The 25,989-nt window shown below is 44.1% G+C and overlaps 1 protein-coding gene across 1 annotated transcript in view; it reads right to left on the bottom strand.

Moving 5' to 3' along the window:
* Positions 1-25,989, bottom strand: part of ABTB2 (ankyrin repeat and BTB domain containing 2) — a 161,884-nt gene that overhangs the window by 32,087 nt on the left and 103,808 nt on the right. The window contains exons 2-3 of the mRNA XM_079951059.1: positions 25,841-25,987; positions 21,130-21,343 (exon numbers count right to left, since the gene is read on the bottom strand). Coding sequence (XP_079807185.1) covers positions 21,130-21,343; positions 25,841-25,987 — 361 coding nt within the window. The remainder of the gene's footprint in view (positions 1-21,129; positions 21,344-25,840; positions 25,988-25,989) is intronic.

Below are 25,989 nucleotides of genomic sequence, written 5' to 3'. Positions count from 1 at the left end.
GTTCGTGATTGACCATGTCGAAGGCTGCTGACAGGTCTAGAAGAATCAGCAGCCCCGACCCGCCTTGATCCAGCTGCCTGCAGAGATCATCTGTTAGGGCGACCAGAGCCGTCTCGGTCCCATGACCAGCGCGGAAGCCGGACTGGAATGGATCCAGAGCCGATGTTTCATCCAGAAACCTACCAAGCTGTTCAGCAACCGCTCTCTCAATCACCTTACCCAGGAATGGAAGATTCGAAACCAGGCGGTAATTGGATAGATCTAAGGGATCTAATGATGTTTTCTTTAAGAGCGGGCGCACCACTGCCTCCTTCAGTTCCCCTGGGAATGTCCCGTGCCAAGGGACAGATTGATGATATCCCCCAGGGGGGCCCGCACCTCGTCTGGACACGCTCTAATCAGCCAGGACGGGCACGGGTCGAGAGGACAAGTGGTGGGCTTTCCAGCTCGGAGGAGTCTGTCCACATCGGCTGGGGATATCCAGTCAAAGTGGTCCAATACTGAACCCGAGGACAGTCAAGGGGCCTCCAGTTCCTTTATTGTATCCAAATTGGCAGGGAGGTCATGGCGGAGCAACAAGACCTTCTCCGTAAAAAAGCTCGCAAATGCCTCACAGCTGTGTGTCAAATTGTTATTTAAATTTGGCTGTCCTTTGAGGGACGTTAAAGACCGAATTATACTAAATAATTGCGCCGGGCGAGAGCTAGCGGATGCAATGGAGGCCGAGAAGTTGGACTTCTTAGCGGCCTTCACTGCCATCTCGTAGGTTTTCATAAAAACCCTATAAGATGTTCTTGAAGTTCCATCACGGGCACCCCGCCATACTCGCTCTAGCCATCTGAGGTCCCGCTTCATTTTCCGGAGCTCCTCGGTAAACCAGGGAGCCCGGTTTCTGCAGGGTCGCAGAGGGCGCTTAGGTGCGATCTCATTGATGGCTGCCAGGAGCTGGGTATTCCAGGCCTCAACAAGCTCAGTCAATGAGTCGCCAGGGGGAGAAAGGTCCCGCAAGGCTTGACGGAATCTATCAGGGTCCATCAGCCTCTGCGGGCGAGCCCAAATTGGCTCGCCACCCAAGCAGGGTGGGGGTGGAACGTCAATCCTGGCTTTCAGAGCATAGTGATCAGACCATGGCACCTTCATCGAAGGAAACATGATCACATCTATACCGACGCCAAAGATCAAATCCAGCGTATGGCCTGCTTGATGTGTGGGGCCCGAAACAAACTGGGAGAGCCCTAGTGTCGCCATGGAAGACACCAGGTCCAGAGCCTGTGAGGAGGGAGTGGCATCAGCATGGATGTTGAAGTCCCCCAATACCAATAGGTTAGGGAACTCCAAGGCCCAGCCGGCCACCGCCTCCAGCAGGCCTGACAGGGTGGCTGCTGGTGCGCTAGGTGGCCGGTACACCAGCCAGACAGCCAAGCTCACCTCGGAGCCCCACACTAGGCCAACACATTCAATGCCGGGGATCGATGGCGATGGTAGAGCCCTGAAAGAACAATCTTCCCGGATTAATAACGCCACCCCTCCCCCCGGCCCACAGTCCGCAACTGGTGGAGGACGGAGAAACCCGGGGGCGCCATCTCTCGTAAGGTAACAGTATCCCCTTCGCGCACCCAGGTCTCAGTCACACATGCCAGGTCAACCCCCTGCGAGGTGAAGAAATCTCGCAGGGTGGCGGTTTTGTTGCCTATAGACCTGGCATTGCACAACACCAGTGACGGAGGTGAGTAATCCTTTCTCACCCTACCCTTGTCTCTCGGGATGGGGCGCAGATTGGAAGGGGTACGAGCATATCCGTATCTCGATCCCCTTCACCTATGACATCTGCCCCCACCGCCATACCTCCCTCGCCCCTCCACAGTAGGAATCCCAAGCCTCATACTCGCCTCCATTTACAGAATATAAAAGCAAACAAACAAAAAACAATTACACCAAAACAAACCAATCCCCACCCCATTCAACAACCACCCCACCCCAACCCAAAATAAACCAAAACAAATAAAATACATGGATAAAAACCACCGCTTATGGTGGTACAACAAAGCAAAAAATAAAAACAGTTTAAAACATATAAAAACACTTCAAACAACCGCTGCAGCAGCACTAGTGTCCCCAAAGCTGCGGCAGTGGTGAGTGTGGGCACCGCCCCCTGGCCTGGTGGAGAATGGGCTTGCAGGGGGAAACTCACGGCAAAGCGGCAGCAGCAATGTTCCGAGGCCTCCTTGGAGCCTTATATGCTGAGGTGGAGTCTGGGGCCCGCCCCCAGGCCCAAGGTGGAGAATGGGCTTGCAGGGGGAGCGGTCCTCCCCAAGACTCACCGGCAAAGCGGCAGCAGCAGTGTCCCGGGCCTCCTTGGAGTCTTTTATGCTGAGGTGGAGTATGGGGCCCGTCCCCAAGCCCAAGATGGAGAATGGGCTAGCAGGGGGAAGAGCCCTCCCCACAAACGCACGGCAAAGCGGCAGCAGCAAAAATAGCTTGATAGCTTTATAAGTGCAATGAAAACTGAAGGGGATCTTCTGGTCCAGTCAGCTTCACTCCTAATTTAAACATTTCAAAGCGCTGGAAATGAGGAGCACAAACAAGTTGTATCCACTGTTAGTCCCAGTCAGAGTAGACCCATTGGAGTTAATGGACATGACTAAATTAGGTTGAAGGATTTCACTGGGTCTCCTCTGATATGACTAACACTGGCTACAACTCTGTTAAAGGAAAAACTGATTAAAAAGGAAATAAAATTATCTTTCCGCAATGTTAGGATATTGATTTTTGGCATTGAGTAGTCATATCCCAGTTTATAATAGCCTTCTCTAAACCAGTGCCCTCCAGATTATTTGTAGTAATAATAATAATAATAATAATAATAATAATATCCTGACCATTTGACTGGGTTGCCCCAGCCACTCTGGGGAGTTTCCAGCAGAATATAAAAAACGCAATGAAAGCTAGACATTAAAAACTTCCTGATACAGGGCTGCCTTCAGATGTATAAGGAAAGTTATACAGTTGTTTATACAATTCCCATTAGTGTCTTAAATGCATGCAGTCCACCAAGCCCTAAGTAGCAGAGCCAGTGTTCAGGGACAATGGGAGTTGTAGTCCACCACATTGGGAGTGCATCGCATTGGGCAAGGCTGATATAGAATGAAATAAATGTGGATATGTCTATAAACGGATAAATGGCTGCGCATATATCCTTTCCTTTGCCAGCTAAAAAAATTAAGGAAAACTGGTCTGGGCAGGACTGTACAGAAACCTGCACACCCAGATCAACCAGAAACATAAGTAGTAAGATGGAGAAAAATGTGTATGCATAGGCACAGATAATGACAGCTCTACAGTTTCAGCTCCAAATTTCCAAAGATATAATCTTAGTCTCCCTGGAAATCTGTGGCTCTGTTCAGCTAAAAAAGCATGTCTCATTGTACCAAAAGGTCCAAGAAGAATGGATACAGGAAAGGGTGACCAGTTTTCATTGAACCCTTCAACACTCAAGAATCATGCCGTCACATTCTTACTATAGGGATTCTGGGCCTGATACAGAGAATGTTCAATATTCTTGAATTGTTTCAGCACACATGCATCAGGATACCAAGACCTTCAATTGCTGTGAGCACTCTCTGCTGCCCCTAGTATCAATAATATGTGCATGGGTGGGGTATAAATAAAAAATTATTATTATTATTATTATTATTACTATTATTAATTAGTTAATCCCCCAGAAAATATTTGCATTAAAGAAATTTGATACATAAATGTGTACAACATGTTTTAATAAGCAATTCGGAGTGTTAAATCCAAGCAACCCATCAAGAGCAATCCATCAGGAAGAAGCATCTGCTTTGAACCAAATCAGGCTACTTTGGAGATTTTCACACCTCCTCCAAAGCAAGGCAGATCTTCCCCAGAGAAGTGTGCTGGTCCTGAAATGTCAGACCTTCATAGGTCCTGCTAACATTGCAATCCTAAGCATGTCTACTCAGAAGTAAGACATACAGAACTGTGTAAGACTTGCTTCTGGCTGTCTATAGGTTTATACCCTTAGCCACATAATTTTTACCTGATAGTGCCTCATATCCATATTTCAATATCATTTATATACCTTCAGAATTAAGTTGCTTCCATCTTTGTACACCCCCCCCCTTCAAATTCTGATATTCTTAATTGAAATATCTGACTTTTAACCTGGGGGTGGGGGAGGGTAGAATCATTTTTTTCCCTTCAATATTTTACAGTTTCCTCCATACCTCAGTGTATTTTTATGTAAAGAAGCCTGTTAAGACCAATCAAAGAAGAGTTAAGCTTCTATTCTGCTGCAAAAGTGAAACTTGACCACGAGATTTTTATCCTGGGAATACTTTATCTTTTTTCCTCCACAGCTCATTAGCATTGCTCTCATAAGCAGTTTGATATGAGTCTGCTTAATGAAAATCCTGTATTGAAAAATATAATGCAGTTATTCCATTCATAAGCTAGTAACTACTTATGTGAATCAGAAACTAAAGCTGCAATCTGATCCACACTTACCTGGGACTAAGCCCCACTGAACACAGTGAGTCTTACTTCTGAGTAAAACATCCATAGGGTTGCTCTGTAATACTATTATCTGGCTATAAGCTTGCTTGCATCCCTGATATAGCCATAGATCGCCCTTCCTTGTTAATCACATCCTCCCCTCTGAAAACCAGCAAAACTGCAGGTGTGTGTCATGAAAATATGATTGAGCTGCACCTTACAGGCTTAACGATGAAATGACAAATACGGAAAACAAAACTACTCATTTCTACAGTCTCCCGCAGAACCCAGTACAGATTACATGTACCCTTGATACATATAAAGTCAGCCAAGATCTGTCTCCTGGACATTTCATTCAGTATTTTGCACTAGAATTATTTCACCTGCTATTTGTCTACCAGTGGTAGGGCCCTATTTATTTTCTTTTTTTAAAAAAAAAAATATTTACAAGTTACAGAGGAAACCAAAAAGCAAGACAAACATGGGCAAGGTACCTTTTAGAAATAGCATCTCAAAATATTCATCGCTGAATTGGAAGTCAGGCTTGGTAAGTCAAGAGATTAAAAATTAATGCTTTCTTCCATCTACTTCCCCCATGTGTATATGTTGTTTAAATACTGCTAAACCTTTGCCTTGCAGAGTATACATACATAATAGGTTGCATAGCTTAGCTTTCTAAACCACAATGATTCCTTGTGCAATTTATGGAAGGGTTTTGGTTTGCTTTTGCAAGGCATAGCACAACATTCTAAACCAAAGTAGCCAAAAGGATGCTCCTCCAACTCTTGCACTGACCTGAAGTTGACAGGAGCTGGAGTCATACATCCGGAAAGTATCAGGTTGGCTATCCCTGCAAATAATAGTCAGCAGAGATTGGGAGGCACAAAAAGACCTTCTTGCATAGCGGCCAACTCCTAGGGGCCAAGGTCCCTTTAGCTTCCCCAATAAAATATTTGAGCCTCCCCTGTTAATGGGCATCGGCATTCAGATGGTGTGCATGTGCCATGCATTGTGATTGATTATGCGAGGTGGGGCTTACCAGCCCCCTCCTAATATTTTTTTCAAGTTGGCACCCCTGCTTCCGTGAAACTGGTTTGAACTAAGCTGAACCATGGCTGAGAGCTCCTCCACAGGTTCCTGTATGCAGTCACACTAAACCAAAGTTTGGCATAGCATGATGTGCAAACCAATACTACTTTCTACTTTCACCACCTAAGATCAAGAGCAAAAATATGCTTCCAATTTAAGGATACAAAGATTATTGGACTGACCCAGCAAACTGCTGTAGGTGCAGAACAAACCTCCAGATATCTTGAGACTACAATTCCCACCATCCCTGACCACTGGTCCTGCTAGCTAGGGATCATGGGAGTTGTAGGCCAAAAACATCTGGAGGCCCGAGATTAAGGAAGCCTGGTGAAGAACCTAGAAATGCCCAAAGAGCTCCCTTTCCCATAAGGCCTGTTTCATTTGTTTCAACAGGGCTGTTTTCTGACCTTGCACTGTTTTCCATTGGAAGGAGTGGCTCCTGCATTTAAACAGTGATCTGCACTGAACAGGAAGAAGCTGTGTATTTTTCTTTTGTATATTGCTTTCAATACTCAGGATTCATCTGCAACATTCAACCCTGCAATTAATTTTGAAGAGAATGTTGGAGAACCCTTTGGACAGAGAGATGCCGTAGCAAATTGCTGAAAGCTGCGAAGGTTGTGGCCCGGCACATGCTTACTAGGGAATAAGTCTCAACACATTCAGAACTGCAAACAAGCAAAGGATTCAGGTTGTATGTTGCAAAATCAATCAATAAAAAGAAAGAAAGATCCGTCACATAAACATTTGATCAGTTCTGAAGGATGGGGGAAATGGGCCATTTTATTAATTTTGTACTAAGTTTCCAATGTGGCAGACTTAATTCGATTCTTAGGCCTATCAAGAACATAATTTTTCCATGAACAATTTTCAAAAACTAAATGAGTTTCTAATAAGCACCAGACAGTCTAAGATGAAGAAAAGTAACATGTAGGGGAAATGGCTGATCAGCACCACTGCAGAGGAGACAGAATTATTTTTGAAGTATTTGATTGATGTTGCATTTGTACACAATCTGTTGTTGCTGCGTGTGCAATCTTTGTGTAACTCAATTCCCATTTGAAGTAGATGCCAGTGTTTTCCTAGTGGAATGTTAAATTAGGGTGGGTTCTTTTTTCCTCTGCAGCGGATAATTAACTGGAGTCTCTTAAGAGCTCCAGAGATCATTTTTCCTGTAAAGTTGCAAGTCAAATGCTAATATTAACAATACACGAGAAGCGCTCCATTTCTGAAGACGTATAGTGCAGCACAACAACCATCCCCTGAACCTGAAATCAGAAACAACTAGATATTATATTTGTGTGTGTGTGTGTGTGTGTGTTTGTGTGTGTGTATATATATATATATATATATATATATATATATATCCCGCCCATCTGGCTGGGTTTCCCATGCTCCCAACAGAATTAAAAGCACAATAAAACATCAGACATTAAAAACTTCCCTAAACAGGGCTGCCTTCAGATGTCTTCTAAAAGTCAGATAGTTATTTATTTCCTTGACATCTGATGGGAGGGCATTCCACAAGGTGGGCACCACTACCAAGATGGCCCTCTGCCTGGTTTTACTTCATGTTGTTATGGTTTCATAGCCTCTCACAAGAGAATATCTTGTGTAGCTACACTTGCTTCTTCTAAGTTTGGTGGTATGCACCTAAGCGGACTGCTATTTCAAGTTTCAATCCTTCCACAGGGAGTACCTCATGGGTTGGGTCAAGACTTCCCTTCTGCAAACAGAAGGGCTCCATCCATCCTTGGAACAAACAGAGACCTAATAGTGGCTCCCCCTGCAGGAATGGAGGAGGTGGAGATTTTCCTTTAAAATAGCTCAACAACTTTGCCCCCCTCCCCCCCAAAAGCAACTTTTCTCTCTGGATTTTCACTGTTTGAAATATAGCAACCCTGCATAAAACCAGCTAATTACCAAAATAAAACCCCAACTGTGGTAGTTACAGACAGACAGTTGCAGAGCAAATGAATACAATAGGAGGTGGGTAGAGAGGAGCCTTGGGCAGTGTATTATGGGGCTTGGTGTAACCATCTTCGATGTACAGAATAGGGGTGTTACAAATACACAAAGAAGAGTTCATCTTTTCATTTATAAAATGGTGGCAGGTATGCAAAGGGAGTTTTATAACACTCATTCAGAAGGTAAAAGAATTTTTGGAACAAGGCTATGTGGTTGTCCCAGATAATTGACAAAGCATGTGCAGCACAGAGAGGAACTTGTGTTTCCTGTTACATGAGATTCCTCTTCTCTAACCACAAACTTGTATTTTGCCCTAGGGGCAGAATCTAGGAAAAGCTTGTAATCACATTTATGTGACTGTTACAGCCATGACCTAAAATACTGTTCTATGCCACCCCAATTTCCAAGTAGTGAGAGATTACCCAGGGTTCGTGTTTCCATTGGAAATGTGGCACAGCGGACTGTGGTGTCTTTATGATATATGGTTTATTTACACATATGGACAACCTCAGCCTACAATGGAGGAGTCCATAGCAGTGAACTCCAAGTGCATCTCTTGCTTCTCCAATAGGTGCAAGAGCCTTGAATCCAAAACAGAAAACAGCCATGCTCTCTGACTCCTTCCTGCAGCATAGAAGCAGGCAACCTGCTTTGCACTCTGACCCCAGAACTAGTGCCTATTGGCACTAACAGACTGAAAAGGTTTTCATTCCACCAACATCAGGCAAACTGCAATCTTAAAAACTACCACTGATCTTTTGTCTTACTAACTAAACCAGGGCCCAGGAAGAGGCTTCACCCATTTTGCTATCTGGCACTGAATCTCCTGATGGCCCCTCTGCCTACCTTTTGTTATGTTAATGATTTGGTCATTATCAGGCTTTGTTTCCCTAACAACCCACATTTAGTCAAAACAAAAAAAATTCCTTCCAGTAGCACCTTAAAGACCAACTAAGTTAGTTCTTGGTATGAGCTTTCGTGTGCATGCACACTTCTTCAGATACACTGAAACAGAAGTCACCAGACCCTTCTATATAGTGAGAAGGTGGGGAGGGGTATTACTCAGAAAGGTGGTGGGAATGGGTGATTGGCAGATAGCTGTGATGAGCCTGTTGACGACTCTTAATGACTGCAATAGGTCTTAACCCACCTTCTCACTATATAGAAGGGTCTGGTGACTTCTGTTTCAGTGTATCTGAAGAAGTGTGCATGCACACGAAAGCTCATACCTAGAACTAACTTAGTTGGTCTTTAAGGTGCTACTGGAAGGAATTTTTTTTCTTTTCTTTTGTTTTGACTATGGCAGACCAACACGGCTACCTATCTGTAACCCACATTTAGCAAACTCTTACTAAGCTGGCCTGGCTTGCTTTTTCAACATAAGCTGAAACCAGGGGTTCAGTGTTCGGTACAGTTCAACTCGCCAAACCTTGATTAATTCTAACTTTTACTGAATTCAGGAATTTAGGGTGTCTTGTACCTCACAAACTCAAGCAATACTATCAGCTTCAAGACTGATACTTTCTGTTTTCAAGTTGTGTTTTAAATGTAGAGTCTCTTCTTCCCATTTGCCACCCCCCCACTAAAAAATGTTAAACTCAGAAATTAATGTTACCTCCCCTTTTTCTCTCCCACAATAAAGAGACAACGAATTGTAATAAATGTAGACAGGTAACTGATTTGAGAGGGATTTGTCTGACACAGAGCAGTTATCCTTTTAAAAGAATTCACCTGATCTATGGTTACGAACAGGTATGCAAGTAAATAGGCGTATTATTGTTGGGGGGTGGGGAGGAACTGCCTTTCAGTCTGATTATTCCCCTATCCCGTTCCAGGACAGCTAACAACGGTCTTAAGAACACAGCAAAACAAAATATGGCAATGAAAATTATCAACAAATCATTAAGATAATCCTAAAACAATACAGCAGACAATGAGACATTTCTGTTATAGAAATATATAGCAAGTTCCATTCCTTCCTCAGCTCAGTGATTAGTGCCTTCTTTGTGATGAAGATATAAACAAGGAAAGAGGAAGCCCAAGTCAAACCCAACTATAGACTATTGTCAAAGGCAGGCTCAACACCATGTGCTTATGTTTAGGACGACTTGATTGTTTCAGAAAAGACCACATTTTTCCTCAGGAAACAAGAGATCCCTGCACCCTGGGATGTGTAATTTAGTTCAATAGGAAATTATATTAACCTCAAGTGATGAAAGGGCAATTATTATAATGTTTGCAAACTGCTAAAATGACACACGACGAGATTATTATATATTCAAAACTGTTTAAGTAACTAAGCTTGTGCTCAGACATGCTGCCCAATTTGGCTGTTACGTGCTCTCTTGTACGTGCGATAGTCAGTAACCCTAGACCGAATTTCTAAAGTGTAAGGGCAGAGCAATCCTAACTCTAATCAGTGCTAATTTTATGGATAAAGAAGTGCCGGAACTCACCATGAACACTTCCCTCTTTGAATGGCAGTGGCGCCCACCTGAGAGGTGCCGGAACTGAGTTCTAGTGAGTTCTGGATGGAAAACAAAGCCCTGACTCCAAGGTCCAATCTTAATGAGTTATAGGTCAGAGACTGCGAATTCCACCCTACTTAACTGTCTTCTGTAGTACAATCCTGGCATCACTGATACATTGGACACTTCCATGGTTTAGTACTGCAACTTAATATTTGAGATCCAAATGTGTTTGAAAGTCTTCTTGGAAACTCCTATCCCTAATCCCACCTGGATGTGGTTGGTCAGTTGTGAAATGAGGAGACATGTCCAGAGACACTCTTCTGTATACTAGCCACAATGGCTATGTTCTGCTGCCACTCTCAGAGGCAGCAAGCTTCTGAATACCAATTGCAGGGAATCACAAGTGGTGAGAGTGCTGTTGCTGTCATGCCCAGCTTGCAAGGTTCCCACTGGTCACTGTGAGACCAAGATGTTGGACTAGATGGGCCACTGACCTGATCCAGCAGGCTCATCTCACCACATGAGAGCCAGTGTGGTGTAGTGGTTAAGAGCGATGGACTTGTAATCTGGTGAACCAGGTTTGCGTCTCCGCTCTTCCACATGCAGCTGCTGGGTGACCTTGGGCTAGTCACATTTCTCTCTGAAGTCTCTCAGCCCCACTCACCTCACAGAGTGTTTATTGTGGGGGAGGAAGGGAAAGGAGAATGTTAGCCGCTTTGAGACTCCTTTGGGTAGTGATAAAGTGGGATATCAAATCCAAACTCTTCTTCTTATTGCTTCCTCTGTTTCATGGCTGAACCGTCGTGGTAGACACAAGCTCTGAGACTAAGCCTTGTTGAGACCTGCCTCAAATTATGCCAGAGATTCAGTCTGCTGTTGGGTAATAATCACAATCATGGTAATATTACCAAAAATTTGGGTTGGTAATAATCATTTTGTGCTAAACAAACAAGCATCTGGTTTGTACCATTGCCGTTTTCCTCCACTGCCTTCTTGCATATCCATCAGCAGTTTTATGCTCTCCCATTAGTCTGTATGAGCTCTTTAAAACTGATTTAAGCAAGTGGCATAGCCCCACTGGTGACACCTGCCATGTTTCCAGCAAGTGAAAGAGCAGTGAAGCACTATGGCACCTAATGCCACATGGGAGCATGCTGCCTCTTATGCTAAAGGGCTGCTTGTCACATGTCCTGGCACTCTCACTTGATTACCTTAGTATGGGCATTGTGTGAAGACCTGTATTGTGTGAACACTGACTCCAGAGATGCAATTCCAGTCATTTCTGTTAGTGTGGCAGCTTCACATCCTGCTGTGATCAAGGGAACTGCAGAAGGAAGACAGAAGCTTGCAGTTTTGAAAAGTACAGCACAGCATAACAAACTGTGCTCTTGGTCAGACTAAGCAAGCAAAATAGCTTGATTTTCCGCCTGCCTTTTTGAGGCTTATTCTGGAGAGAAATCCAAAAAGACACTGCACACATCTGCAAATGCAGTAAATAAAGCTTCAAGAGGCTATGTTTTATTAGCAGTGGCTAGTGAGGGCAGGTAAAGCTATTTGCAAACCTGTAAACATCTATTTAGTCATGAACCTGACGCCTGAAGAAAGGCCTAAATGTCTTCATGGCTAGAAGCATTCGCTACTGCTTTCAAAAATATAACCCTACCTCATTCCCATAAAACTAGCCAAGAATATTCCTGAAACCTAGGAAAGCTAGCAAGGACAAAGTTTTGGACAAGCATAGCAGGGATGGTCAAGGACAGAGACTGTTTTCTAATAGGTCCCAATTTTTTAACCACATAAGTGCTTAGATTATGTTGGGCAGATGATCGGATGTCTCTGAGGCCATAGAGGCAAGAGTTGCAACATAGGATTTAGAGTTAAGTGGGGAGCCTCTATGACCTTGTTTGCACGTAACAGTAAGCCAAACTATGGCTTGGCATGAATGAGCAAGCATGATGGCTGCACAGTGAGAAACTCATGGCTAGTTGCTCCTCCGTGACTCCTGCTGTTGTTGCGCTTGCCAAGGGCTAATCCATGGTTTGGTTTAGAGCAAGACAAACCACAAGCCTGGTTTCAGACATAACACTAAGCCAAACTATGGCTTAGCTCTGGGTGGAACTGGAAGCAGCAGGAGAGGAATAAGGCAGCTGAGATTTTCTCTCTGTGCACCAGCATGCAAACCAGGCCAAATAAGTAGAAACGGCTCCCTGCTGCAGAAAGTACTAGTGAATTTGTGAACAGCCAGGAAGATGACAGCAGTGTACTTAAAAGCATGGCCCCACAGCCCCTTTGGACTCACTTTCCCTCATCTGTGTAGAGAAGGAGTATTACTGGTTAATTCTCTGGGGTTTTCAAAAATGAAATGTGATCTCTTCTGATGTCATTTTAGAAACTCAGATGAAAGATTTCATATTTTGTGCATTATCCGATGTGAACTGTTTTACAGGAAAATGCAAAATAGTCACAAACCACTAATAGTCTGATCTGAGACTTGGAGTCTGGGAAGTAAATGCCTTGGACAGGGCATGTGGATTGCTGTATTTGCAAAATATAAGAAATTATGGCATCTTCTGCAGGCTGATACCTAGCACAGACATCTAAGGCAGACATGTAGAAGCTGAGTAGTTTCTACTATGGTAATTTCTTTCTTGAATATAGCTGATGAACATAAGACTTAGGGTAAAGTCTAGTAGTAGGGTTGCCTGCCTTAAATATTCAACCATCTCTAAATTGTTTACTATTGTAAACATTTGTTTTTGGCTACAATCTATCTGGCCAGAGAATCACACTTTTGTTTACTAGAGGCACAAGTTTAAGGAACATACTGTTAAAAAAAATTAGATTCACTGAGTCACATAAGAATCTCATGATGTTAAGGTTCAGGGAAGTCTCTTGTGCTCTGCAAGTAAAAACGGTCAGCTAAGTCCATGATGTTATGTAAAGTCAATGGAGTTCTTGTTTCATCAGTTTTGCTCATATTATATAAAGTCTTAGGAGACAGAGGAGGACCCCCCCTGCTATCATAGGGGGTTGATTATGAACAATACAACTTGACTTCTCACATAAGACAGATGACGTAAATGGGAGTGCTGCTTACACAGGCTATCATGTCATGGGGGAGAATACAAACAGAATGAGTTTTTATCATCACAAAATATGGATTACAGGAATCTACCATATTTACCATATTTTTTAAAAAAACATTCATCCTAAAATAAGGTCACTATATTACCATGGCAGAATTCTGTCCTGTCACCCACCCCAGGCCTCAGAAGTGTTGTTTCTCAGTCTCATATAAAGGTAAAGGGACCCCTGACCATTAGGTCCAGTCGTGACCGACTCTGGGGTTGCGGTGCTCATCTCGCTTTATTGGCCGAGGGAGCCAGTGTACGGCTTCTGGGTCATGTGGTCAGCATAACTAAGCCGCTTCTGGCGAAACTGAGCAGCACATGGAAACACCGTTTACCTTCCTGCCGGAGCGGTATCTATTTATCTACTTGCACTTTGACGTGCTTTCAAACTGCTAGGTTGGCAAGAGCAGGGACCAAGCAACAGGAGCTCACCCCTTCGCGGGGATTCGAACCGCCAACCTTCTGATCGGCAAGTCCTAGGTTCTGTGGTTTAACCCACAGCGCCACCCGCGTCCCCAGTCTCATATAAGGAACAACAATCTTGCAGAAATTATTGTATGAAATATTCAAAGGCAGAAGGCACAGTAAGAAGGAGGTTCTACTTTGTCTTAAGAATGTAAGAAGATCCTGCTGAATCAGACCCATCTCACCGAGCATCCTGTGCTCACAGTGGCCAACCAGATGCCCATGGGAAGCTCATAAGCAGGCCCTCATCACAACAGCTCTCTCCTTTCCTGTGCTTTCCAACAACTGGTATTCAGAAGCATATTGCCCCCAACAGCAGAGTCAGAACATAATCATCAGGGTTAGCAGCTACTGATAACCTTATCCTCCACAAATCCATCTAATCCTCTTTTAACATCATCCAAGTTGGTGGTCATCACTGCCTCTTATGGAAGTCTTCTAAAGGTGGCCAGGTGGTCTTCTTAAAATTAGACAATCCACTATATGAGCTGCTGTCTGGGAAGGTGTCCATTTTATTGCACATCTGCTAAAATCAGGTGCTGTGAAATCTTATCAAAGCCAGACCAGGGAATGGCCTGAAGGCATTAGAGGCCACCCACCAGCTTGCTGAAGAAAAACAGGTCCTGGTCTGGTCAGTGCCTGGATGAGAGACTGGATTGGAGTCTTGTGTTTTAATTTCACATGATGAAATTTAGGGCAGTACCTGGCATACAATTCTTTCCCATTTAAAATTTAGTGCGATGTGGAGTTATATTCATAAAAAAGCCACAGTTCTGTAACACAACAGATACCACAGGTACTATGCTTCTGTGAGAATCCATGCACAACCCTTCTACAGGCTTTGTCAAGTCCAGGGAAGTGGGGTCCATAGTGACAGTGGCAGCTGCGGGGATTTCCCTCACTTTCATTTCCGGGGAGGCGGGGTGCTGATCCTAGCAAATTTCCAGCAATATCCTATTCTGAAGTTGACAACCAAGTTGCAGGCATCAGATGACAACAACAACACTTTACATTTTTCTTATTAGATCTTAAATGCTTTCAGATCTCAGCCCTGTGGAAGTAATAAGTGTAAGTGGAGGCATCTCTTTGAAACAAGAAATTTGCACATCATTAAAAAAAAATAATCTGGTACATAGCATCAGCACCACCAATCTCCATTGAAGTGCACAGTGGACAACTGATACTGTATTGCTTTGCATCCATCTCACAAACAGCCTCGTTGCAACAAAACCTGACACATTTTGAGGGCCCCTAGTGTACCAAAACCAGAACAAGGTCTCTCTTGTTCAAGCTAGCTGGCCTCCCTGCATTCATTAAAGCCTCCTCTCTCTTTTTGCAGCGCTCACAGTTTTTCCAGCCTACATTCCGTTTCCACCAAGTTGGCAACTTCTGAATTTTTATTTCTAGCTGGACGGCATACTCCCCCTCACCTCTGAAATAAAATGCTTTCATCAAAGGAACCTAATGGGGGTACCAAGTTGGACCACCTCCAAGCTTGCAGATTGATTGTTTTGTTCCCTTGCTGCCAGTCAGAACAAAATGCTACACTCTTAGCAAATTTTGAGCATTTTGTACATTGTGATGCGTTGGCAAACAGGGCAGTGTGAATGGACTGAAGGGTCAATGCATCCTTCTCTCTGATATTTTCACAATGTACTCAGGTCCATTTAACGTGTAACCGAATGATGCTAACCTTAGTGATGGAAAGGAAACAGAGCAGGTGCTCAGGGGTGTCATCGCCACACCTCTGTTTGCTTTCCACATATCTCATCAATTTTCAGGATCTCTCTGAGAAACCCAAAAAGTGCTGGAGCAGAAGCATATGCGTCCTGTCAAGGTGTGTTTGCTGATAGTGACATCTCCAAGGCACTGGCCCCCATCAGGCAACAGGGGATTTGTTGCAATGTGAAAAGAGGCTTGTACTCACATTCTAATAATAATAATAATAAATTTTATTTATATCCCGCCCTCCCCAGCCGAAGCCGGGCTCAGGGCGGCTAACAACATTAAAACAGTGTGACATTCTAGGACACAGGTGTAGCATTTTGAATATTGCAAAACCCCTTTCCAGGTAAGCGCAGTTTCTAGCGCCAGAAAGTCAGAGTTCTGTTGGTGTTGTAGTCATTACCCCTTTAATTGGCCCCAAATTCATAACGATCTTCCAGCGAATGGCGTAGCATTAGTTGACTTAGAAAGAAGAGGCAGAATGGTGCCACAGCTAGTACCAGGCTTGGGAAATTTGGTTTCACATTTGTCTTCAGTGAGTGGCCTGGGGCTAGGAGCTAAATTAGCTCACAGGGTGGTTGCAAGAGAGGGATGGACTGGAAAATAAATAAATAAAACCATGCGTGCTGCTAACGTAGATTCCACTAGGTTTTCAAAGAAATAACACATTTGTCAAACAAACTCATAGCAAACTCCACCTGGTCATTAAAGGTGGAACTACATGTCGTATTGGCTGATGTATGTTTCCAACCCATGTTTGCATGGGTAATGCAGGACCATGTCCTGAGTAGGGAAGAACTAGCAGGTAGGAGGTGCTTAACCCTTCCCACATCCACAGGTTCTGACTTACATATACTGTCCTTGGTGCAATTCCCCACCTCAGCCCCTGCCACTGGGAGAAGAGATTTAGCCTCTCCCCACCCCAGAGTGTCTCTCTCCCCAGTCTAAGGGTTATCTTCAAAGCATTGCTAAGGAGAATGTTCCATGAGTTATGTCAAGGTAATGAGAGTTGGCGCACTGTAGTGGCTAAAAGACTGACCTACCAAACAGAAGGCCCTAGTTGGAATCCTGCCTCTGTCACAAGCTCACTAGTTTGCCGTAGGCAAGCCACTTTCTCTCAGCTGCCACTACTCATCTACAATATGGGGAAATAGTAATACAGATTACTTTACAAGGTTGTTGTAAGGATTATAACTAGATAGTGCACATGAAACACTTTGAATTCCCAAAAGCTATAAACAAACATTAAATACTATTTTTATTCATGCAGAGATTTGAAGGCCCAATTCTAACAAGTGCTAAGCAGACTCAATTTTTTATGCCCACGATTCAGTAGACAACGGCGTTCTCAAAAGTACAGATGAAAAACCAAAAAGGAGTGAACAAAGGGGAGCAAGAGAAAGGTAAGCAATCAACAGACTAATAAGTAAGGAATTCTTCCGCCCAATAGTTTCTTCCAGATGAAAAGAAAGTTTACTTTTTTGCAAAAAAATGGGCCATTGCCAATAATCCCCTTTATATTTCTTGCTATTTAGAATGACTGTTTAACACCAGTAGGTTTTGCATGGCAACTAAAAAGCCACAGCATAGCTGGTAATCACCCCTTATATGTGACTAAGATCGTTCCTGGGTCTACAATGCACATCGAAAGCACGTTCCAGAAAACAGCAGCAGCAACAACAATGCTACACAATACAGCAGTGCAGCGTTTGCAGCTGATTTACAACAGACAACTAAAAGTGGAGAGAGGTGAGGGTTGACTCTACAGCCTTGCCAAGACAACGTACAATAAGTGAATCAGTGCCTTTATACATTGTGCTGTGTGCCTGGCACACTCAAAGGCAACCTCCGTTTACTTTTCCCTCTTGCTGGAAAGGAAAGAATGGACTTTGGTGCAGGAAAGTATCCTCTGCAGAATTCATCCCACTGGCCACATTAAATGACAGGCATTGGGGTCATTGTGGTAAAACACACAAAATATACTTTGGAATATTTTCAAAGGCTCATTGGATTTTTGTTGACTGCGGTATAGCTGGCTGCCAGATATTTTGGGATCTTTGTTCACTTCCAGGTTACATTAAAGCCTGTCATTTGTTTAACCTGTTTTGATTAAAAACTAAACTAAACTGCATGGAACCTGGCTTCCTTAGGCATATCCCTTGCTAGATGAAAAATGGATCTGGCACACACAGTTCCCAAGTCTGAACCAGGCAGCCAAGGCTTGTGTATGCATATCCCTATTTTTTTTAAAAAAAAATGGAATCCCACTGATCAGCTGTTTGGAGCTAAATGGGAGGCTGCATTCAGTCACCCCCTCCCACACAGATGCAAACTCTCCTCTTCCCTGCCAAACAGCTGATTAATGGGATTGAAGCTACAGTTGAAGTGCACTTGCTCTGTTGAATCAAAGCCCACAAGTGCATATTGTTTAAACATCACTGTGCAATTCTTGTACATGGATTCAGTGAGTAATAATAGAGGTTTCTGCAGTATATATAACACTGATTTAAGAAATAAACTAGAGCCGCAGCCTGGAAAGGAATCCTGGTGTTTTTCCTCTCTGGCACGAAGCCCATGAGAAGAGGAGTTTGTGGGGAGGACAAAAAAAAAATGCTTATATATGAATGTGCATCCCACTCTAATCAGAGCCCTTCTCTGTATGCAACAGGGAAAATGAGATGTGGTCAGCATGGTGGCATCACGCTGAGCTGTCATAGGAATAATGACATGTCAAGAAGAGAATATGAGAAAACATCCTCATATTTTCTGTCCCACAAAGCCATCTTGCAAAACGCTGACTGACCTCTACACTAGGGATAGCAATTTCAAGCCCCAGAAGTGCTCTTCAGATCTCTCTTTATCCTTCATGACCATTACATTTACAAAAAGAAGAAGAAGGTTGGAGATGCTCTTAAGAGAGTTACTCTTCCTTTGCGGTATTGTCAAGGGCAGTGAACCTACCACATTTGCCTTTTGTGTTACATTTCCTGTGACCTCCTGGGAATTCTTTTTTTTTTTTAAACCACTTCCATCTTTTCTTCTAGCCACAGCAACATAAAACAACAACAACTGTGGTATTCTGTTTGAAAGCCCATGGGGAGAGGGTTCCTTCATCACTGACAATTTCTTTCCCTTATGTATCTTATTTAAACACATACCGTATTTTTCGCTCTATAACACGCACCTGACCATAACACGCACATCGTTTTTAGAGGAGGAAAACAAGGGAAAAAACATTCTGAATGAAACAGTGGATGTATCATTTTTGTGCTTCATGCTGTGGCCACAGACATGTGATCTGATGGTGAATTTGGGGTGACCCAATGCAAAAATCCTGAGAATCCCTGTGGATCCATGCTTTGTAACCACGTTTTTGCACCATTGCAGCCCCAGGCAACAGTGGGTGTGTGATTTTTGGGGGGCAGGCTGTAGCCATGGACATGCTATGTGCTCTAATGGTGAATTTGGGCTGACCCAATGCAAAGATCCTGAGGATCCATGGGGATCCATGCTTTGTAACCACGTTTTTGCACCATTGCAGCCCCAGGCAACAGTGGGTGCGTGATTTGGGGGGGCAGGCTGTAGCCATGTACATGCTATGTGCTCTGATGGTGAATTTGGGATGACCCAATGCAAAGATCCTGAGGATCCATGTGGATCCATGCTTTGTAACCATGTTTTTGCACCATTGCAGCCCCAGGCAACATTGGGTACGTGATTTTTGGGGGGCAGGCTGTAGCCATGGACATGCTATGTGATCTGATGGTGAATTTGAGGTGACCCAATGCAAAGATCCTGAGGATCCATGTGGATCCATGCTTTGTAACCATGTTTTTGCACCATTGCAGCCCTGTTTTTGCATCAGATCATTGCTATGTGATCTGATGGTGAATTTGGGGTGACCCAATGCAAAGATCCTGAGGATCCATGTGGATCCGTGCTTTGTAACCACGTTTTAAGTGGGGAGGGAAGGAAAAATATAGAAGGGACAAGGAGCACGAGAGGGGTGTGCGGAGAAGCAGCTGGCTAAGAATGCAGGAGAGGGGTTTAAAGGGGGGGGGAGGAAGGCAAAAGTCCACCCACCCACTCAAGCCAGCCCTCTCTCTCTCTCTCATCTGCATGTTTTCCGCTGCCTGCCGAGTCCCCAGACGCAGCAGCAGCAGCAGCACCACCGGAGCAGGGACACTCTGCTTTCCTCTCTACTTGCCTGGAGGGGAGGGGTTGCCTGGAGGGGAGGGGATTTCACTGCTCTTTGTTCCGTCTGAGCAAACAGCAACTGAAACAGAACAGGGTGGGCAGTAAGACCCTGAGGCAAAATGCAGGAAAGCAGCAGCCTCCTCTCCTCCGTGACGGCGCAATATGATTTTTGCCTGATTTTTGCCATGCACTTGGGACAAACAGCTCCAGGGACCACACATTCGCTCTATAACACGCACAGACATTTCCCCTTACTTTTTAGGAGAAAAAAATCTGCGTGTTATAGAGGGGAAAATACGGTATTTTCTTCTGAAGAACCAGGACATGTAGCTGTGGTGTTTTAATTGCACAACACCTTCCAAAATGCCTCCATATAGAAAGTCAGGCTCTACAGTTCACAAGATTTGCTCAAATATATTGATTCCTTCCCCAGGCCCCAGGCCCCAACCCCATCACCAGGGGCCTCTTACAAGGCCAAAGTGTGTTGCAATGAGGGCCAGGGGAAGTGAGATGAGTGATGATGTCATGGGGGAAGTGCTGTCTCCCTTGGCTCCTCAGAGCAGTGGGTATCTGAGGTCAGTGGTTGGGAAAGGAAGCCAAGACTCATCCCCTCTGCTCTGCAGAATTCTGAGCCAGCCCATTTTAAGCAAAACTAGAGTGCTTAAAAAATTATGGTGTGATGTCAGATGGAGGGACGAGCAGAGAGGGGAACACAGGAAGCTGCCTTATACTGAGTTAGACCATTTAGCTCAGTACTGACTACACTGTCTAGCTGTGAGGACAGATCCACACCATAAATTTAATGGACATGCTTCCTGAGCTATTTGGGAACCACTGCATTATGGCCTTTCTCACAGAGCTGAGGAAAAGGAAGCTGGGTGCCAAGCAGGATTAAAATATTAGGGATAAAACAAGAACTGAAGGTAGAGTCATACTCTTGTTTGGTTTCCAATCTCCTACCGTTTAGGTGTCAAATTAAAAACATCTAATTCCCTTGAGCTCTTGGCAAGTGATCACATGATCTTTGTTATTTGTTACCTTTCTAGTTTGCTGCCGAATCTACTATTGTCTGGTGTGGGTTTTGCTGTTTTGATGTGTTTGGACTGGATCGGATATTGTTTTTTCTTGGACTGTAAGATGTCTTGAAGACTTTTCAGTGCAAAAGGCAGAGCACAAATATTTCAAACAGATAAGCAAATAACAATTTCGACTAGATATTATGGTTGCAAAGCAGAAACTGAGAAACCACCATGGGATCCATGCACAGAGAGAAATACATTCTGGACACTGGAAAAGGCAATTTCTGTATTGTCCAGGCCAATTCTGGACATCTGGGAATGGCTGCTTTGATAAACGTGTTGAGGATAATTATACAAGATATGCCTTAACTGCACAAATCAGTGACCAAGGCAACTTGCTTTCCAGTTCCAGTTCCAGTTAGCTGCGAAAGTGAAAAAAAGGCACAGGCTGTCTTACAGGGCTCACTGATACATGGAATTCAGCAGAACTATCAATATGGCTTAAAAGGTTGTGTGCCCCCAAATGAGCCTCTGTTAACCATGACCTACCGTTCATTATTCAAGGCCATCCTTGGTGGATCCAGGTTGGGGTTTTCCATAGACTCCATTTGAGGGCAGCGTAAAAAATAATAAAGGGTGTGGAGGGCATCAGGGGACCAGGAGATGGGTTGCTGCTGCTGCCTGTTTTGTCGTACAGGACTCATGCCAGGGCGGAGCGTGTTCAAACACTGCATATGGTGCATTGCTCGTGACACTAAATCACCTGGGAAAGGAGCAGAGGAAGAAAGAAAAATAGTATCATTTACTGAAATGATATATTCACCAGTTCCAGTGAGTGCCTTTCAGCCACAGTCACTGCAAATACAATCGAGAGGGAGCCATTTACTGTTTTCTGTTCATCCTCATAAAATTGTTGAGGCTTTAAATAAGCTAACTGGAGCTTTCTGCTAGAATTATGAAAGCTGTATTTGACTGTCAAGCACTGGGACAGTACTAAATCTTCCAATTTACAAGACCACCCCCACCTCACCAGTGTGCATCTTCTATATGAGACCTTAGAAGCTGTCAACTGAAGTATGACACTTTGGTGGCACAATGGGTCAGTGTGCCTTGCTGTTAACCAGAAGGGTGGTGGTTCGAGCCCACCCAGGGATGGCTGTGGGTGGGATTCCTGCATTGCAGGAGACTGGACTAGATGACCCCTCTGGGTGAGGAGATTTCACCCCTCCCATATCCAAGAATCTGCTGATGTTCTCTGCTGATTCTCCAGAGAGGAGGGGGCAGTTTCTGCTCTCTACTTATTCCGCTCCAGCCTCACATCAAAGAGAGAGAGAAACTGAGTGTTAGAGAGAGAGAGTGTGTTATCTCTGTAAGGTTGCTGCTAAGAGCAGCTGCAGACACTCAGTGCAGTTCAGCATTTTCGCTTAGACCTCATTTAGCTCTGTATATATTTGTGTATTATAGTTGTAGAGAGAATAAAGAAGATATTCTACAGAGCTGCTCTCCGAGTTGTTTATGCTCTGCTATACTCTGCTGTGTGACGACTGTCTTGTGGAAGTGAATCTGGTGCTCACAGCTCTGAGTTGTGAGTCCACAGCACTTTGACCTGTTCCTGTGCAGAAGGTGGTCTCTGGAAGTGCTACTTAGCTCGCCTGGCCCAGTCGGGGCTGAAGTGGATGAGTCCAGTTGGTGGCACTGGCTCAAGGGCGATGCTGACGCTGGGTACCTTCCAACTCTATGATTCTATGACTTCTATGACCTTATAGAAGTAGCCTATCAAAGGCTACTAGCCATGATGCCTATGTTCCACTCTGAATACCAGTTGCTGGAATCACAAGTTGGGAAAAGTGCTGCTGAACTCAAGTGCTGCTTGTGGGCTTTCCACAGACATTTGGTGAGCCACTGTGAGAACAGGATGCTGGAGAAGACGATCCTATGGCTGAATCCAGCAGAATTTTTCTTAAGTCTATGGTTGTCAACAGCTACTTTATTTCAAGTAGGCCTGCACACTGTGACCCAGCAAGCCAAACGCAGCTGGCCTGCCAGGTACGGTGGCCCATCAGGGGCCAAAAAACCCCTCCTGTTTGTTTGTTGCTGCCTGTGCATGACTGCAAAAAGGAGAGGATTGCTAAGCATCTGGCAGCCTCCCATTCAGCTTGATGGGTCACAAAGACTTATAAGGGCAATACTACATTTTATATGTACACATGTAAGCCACAATTTCCTATTTTTCTTTGGGAATCCTCTTATTTCTCAGGAAGCTACAGCAGGAAAGAGTCTTCCATTGTTTTTTTATGATTACAATGCTGGTAAAGGGTATAAAATTGCAACGAGTCAAGTTGATTCCCGAAAAGACACCTAAGGGTGTCTTTCCAACCAATGAAGAGAGGAAACCAGGTCGCAGTCATAAACACTAGGATGCTTAAGGCGTTTCTGAGGCTTGTTCTTCATTAGAGAATAATCTGCATTGGCATCAATGGTACTTCTAAGCAGATGCAAAAAGACTTGGGCTGCAGGGCTGCATTCCTATGCACATTTACTCAAAAGTAAATCCAATTGAACACAGTGGAACTTACTTTGGAGTAAAAACCCCCACACAAATAATCCTGAGGCTGGGTATTGAATAGAATTGAAAAAATTGTAGCCACATTAACATCCTATGAATTTTCTGTTGGTCTAATCTGCAATGCTGCAAATTTATACAAGAAGTACATCTGGAATTCAAATTTTCAGTGCAGAATAATACACATATCCCTTACCCAGTATTCCCTCCTTGCTGTACTGGCAACTTCTGACCACATTTTTTTTATAAAAGAAAGCTACTAAGGAAATATATAAGGAGATCCATTCATTAAATACAATCACTGAGCCAGCCGAATAGAGAGTAGGGAAAGGAAGCTGCATTCAATCATGGACTTCTGCTACAAGTGCTCTCTTGTGTCACAGAATATACAGAGGTATGTAAAACTTTTTTTTTTAGAAGGGGGGGGGGTGAAACCTCAAATTAAGGCAGGTTGTGAAATAAATGGTGAGACCTATAAGGTATGTGCTGGCTTCTGACAGCAGCGTTTGCATGGTGGTGGACCAGGGGAGGAATGCCAAGAGGAATGTTTTTCCAGGAAGAAATAAGCCAGCAAAGCACAACTTAAAGGGTCATTGTTCAGCAGCACAGGCTCCAAAACGTAGTTTGCATTAATCAAAATATAAACAGACTTTCCAAACCTAGCATGAAAAAAACATTTTCATGATTTTCCTCTGCTTAAAAAAAGAATAGAAAACATTGAAGTTAGAGGGGAAAAAGAAGGCAAAATTGGCTGCTCAACTGGAGAACTGGCCCTTTGGCATTTGTGCATTCCCAAGCCGAAGGTCAAATAATCGCCTGACTCACAGCATTATCAAACTCACAGCTTTTAGGCTGGTTGTCACATGCCAGCCAAATGCCCACCAGGTGCTTAACAACTCTCCTCTTTGTGCATATCCAGGTAGCTTCAGAAAAGAAGCCAGTAAGGTGCAGTGGTTAGAGTGTTGGACTAGGACCTGGGAGGCCAGGGTTCAAATGCCCATGCAGCCATGAATCTCACTGAGTGGCCTTGTTCCGGTCACAACCCCTCAGGCCTAGCTGTAGAGTTGTGAAGAGGAAATGAGGAGAGGGAGAACCACATATGCCATGGAGGAATGGCAGGGTATAAATATAGTAAAAAAAATATAGAGTGGGTTTTATCAGGCATTCGGGGTGAGCAATCTATAACTCACATAGTGTATATAGCTCAGAGATAGATAATTTGAGATGCCCAATTTTGCCAGAGGTATACAGCCCCATGTTTACTACAACAGGGGCAATGCTGCAAAAGCCAAAGCAAGTGGTGCAGACATAAACTACTATTGCACAGTTGGGGGGGGGATGGTTGGAGGTGAAAAGTTTTTAATGCCTCCAGCTCTAGGCTGGAGAGAGAGCCAGTGTGGTGTAGTGGTTAAGAGCGGTAGACTCGTAATCTGGTGAACTGGGTTCGCATCCCCGCTCCTCCACATGCAGCTGCTGGGTGACCTTGAGCCAATCACACTTCTTTGAAGTCTCTCAGCCCCACTCACCTCACAGAGTGTTTGTTGTGGGGGAGGAAGGGAAAGGAGAATGTTAGCCGCTTTGAGACTTTTTTGGGTAGTGATAAAGCGGGATATCAAATCCAAACACTGCTGCTGCTGCTGCTGCTTCTTCTTCTTCTTCTTCTTCTTCTTCTTCTTCTTCTTCTTCTTCTTCTTCTTCTTCTTCTTCTTCGCAAGGAAATGGCTTCCTGACCACGCTGTCACCTTTCTCACCTCAAAGTTTCTCCTCTTTGCCTTCAAAACCCTCCACAGCCATGCCTCCTTTGTGTTTCTCCTCTTATATACTGACACATTTCTAGTCGTCACCCTTGCTCCTCCACTTCCACACCTTCCGCCATCTGAAAGTTTCCTGCAGGCCCTGCCCCACCATTAGACAGAGTGAGGTAGTTGCCTCGGGTGGAAGATGCAGGGTGGGCAGGCAGCCTGCTATTCATTCTTCCCAGGACCCTTGGCCATTCCCTTCTTTGTGAGAACAGAGCTGTGCCCATCATGCACCACCGAAAGCTAGCCAAAGCTGTTCCAGTTGTAGGTGCCAGAGATAAATTTTCTGTTGAAAGTCTTTCAAGACTTTCATGATGCCTAGACTTGAGACCACCAAGGTGAAGGGTTATTTAGGTGTTTTAGTGGAGTCAAATTTTAGCTGTGGAGATCACGTTATTGCATTTTTATTGTTAGATGTAGCTTGTTGTTCACGGTTATTTAAATTTAACTTTTTGATTATGGAAATGTGGCATGCAAATTAATGATGATGATGTTATAGACTTGCAGTGAATAGGTTATCTACAGCACGTTCATAGAATCATAGAGTTGGAAGGGATCCTGAGGGTATGTGTAACTGCAATAATCCTTGCCTCTATCACTTTCCTCCTCTTCCTCTGTTTCCTTCCTGTGTCTAAGATTGCAAACCTGCTGAGAAAGGGGGCTCTCAGGCCTTTATTTGTAAAGCATAATGTACACTGGCAACAATTAAACAAATAAAGATCACTGTAGGAAATTATATTTAAAATACCCAGTGAAGGAATCTGAATTTTCCTGAGTAATATCACAAAACACTAATACCTTGAACAACATGGGCCCAACACCAAGATTTCCTCTGAGTTCAATATGGAAAGGTCCCATATTTTTTGAAAACAAGCGATCATATGTGGGTGGAACTCACTCAGTTCGGAGATGCTTCCAACACAAGTTGCCAGGAGAGACTGTTCTAAAGTTCTAAGTTCTAGCTGGGCGTAAGCGTCAGCTCTTCCATTACTGCACATGGATCCATCGTTGTAAGGACTGAAGTACGCAGGCAGAGAAAGTACACCT

Source organism: Podarcis cretensis (genome assembly GCF_951804945.1).
Source record: "Podarcis cretensis genome assembly, chromosome: 1".
NCBI lineage: Eukaryota > Metazoa > Chordata > Lepidosauria > Squamata > Lacertidae > Podarcis > Podarcis cretensis.
The sequence above is the reverse complement of the archived record's forward strand: the minus strand, read 5'-3'. Positions and strand labels throughout refer to the sequence as shown.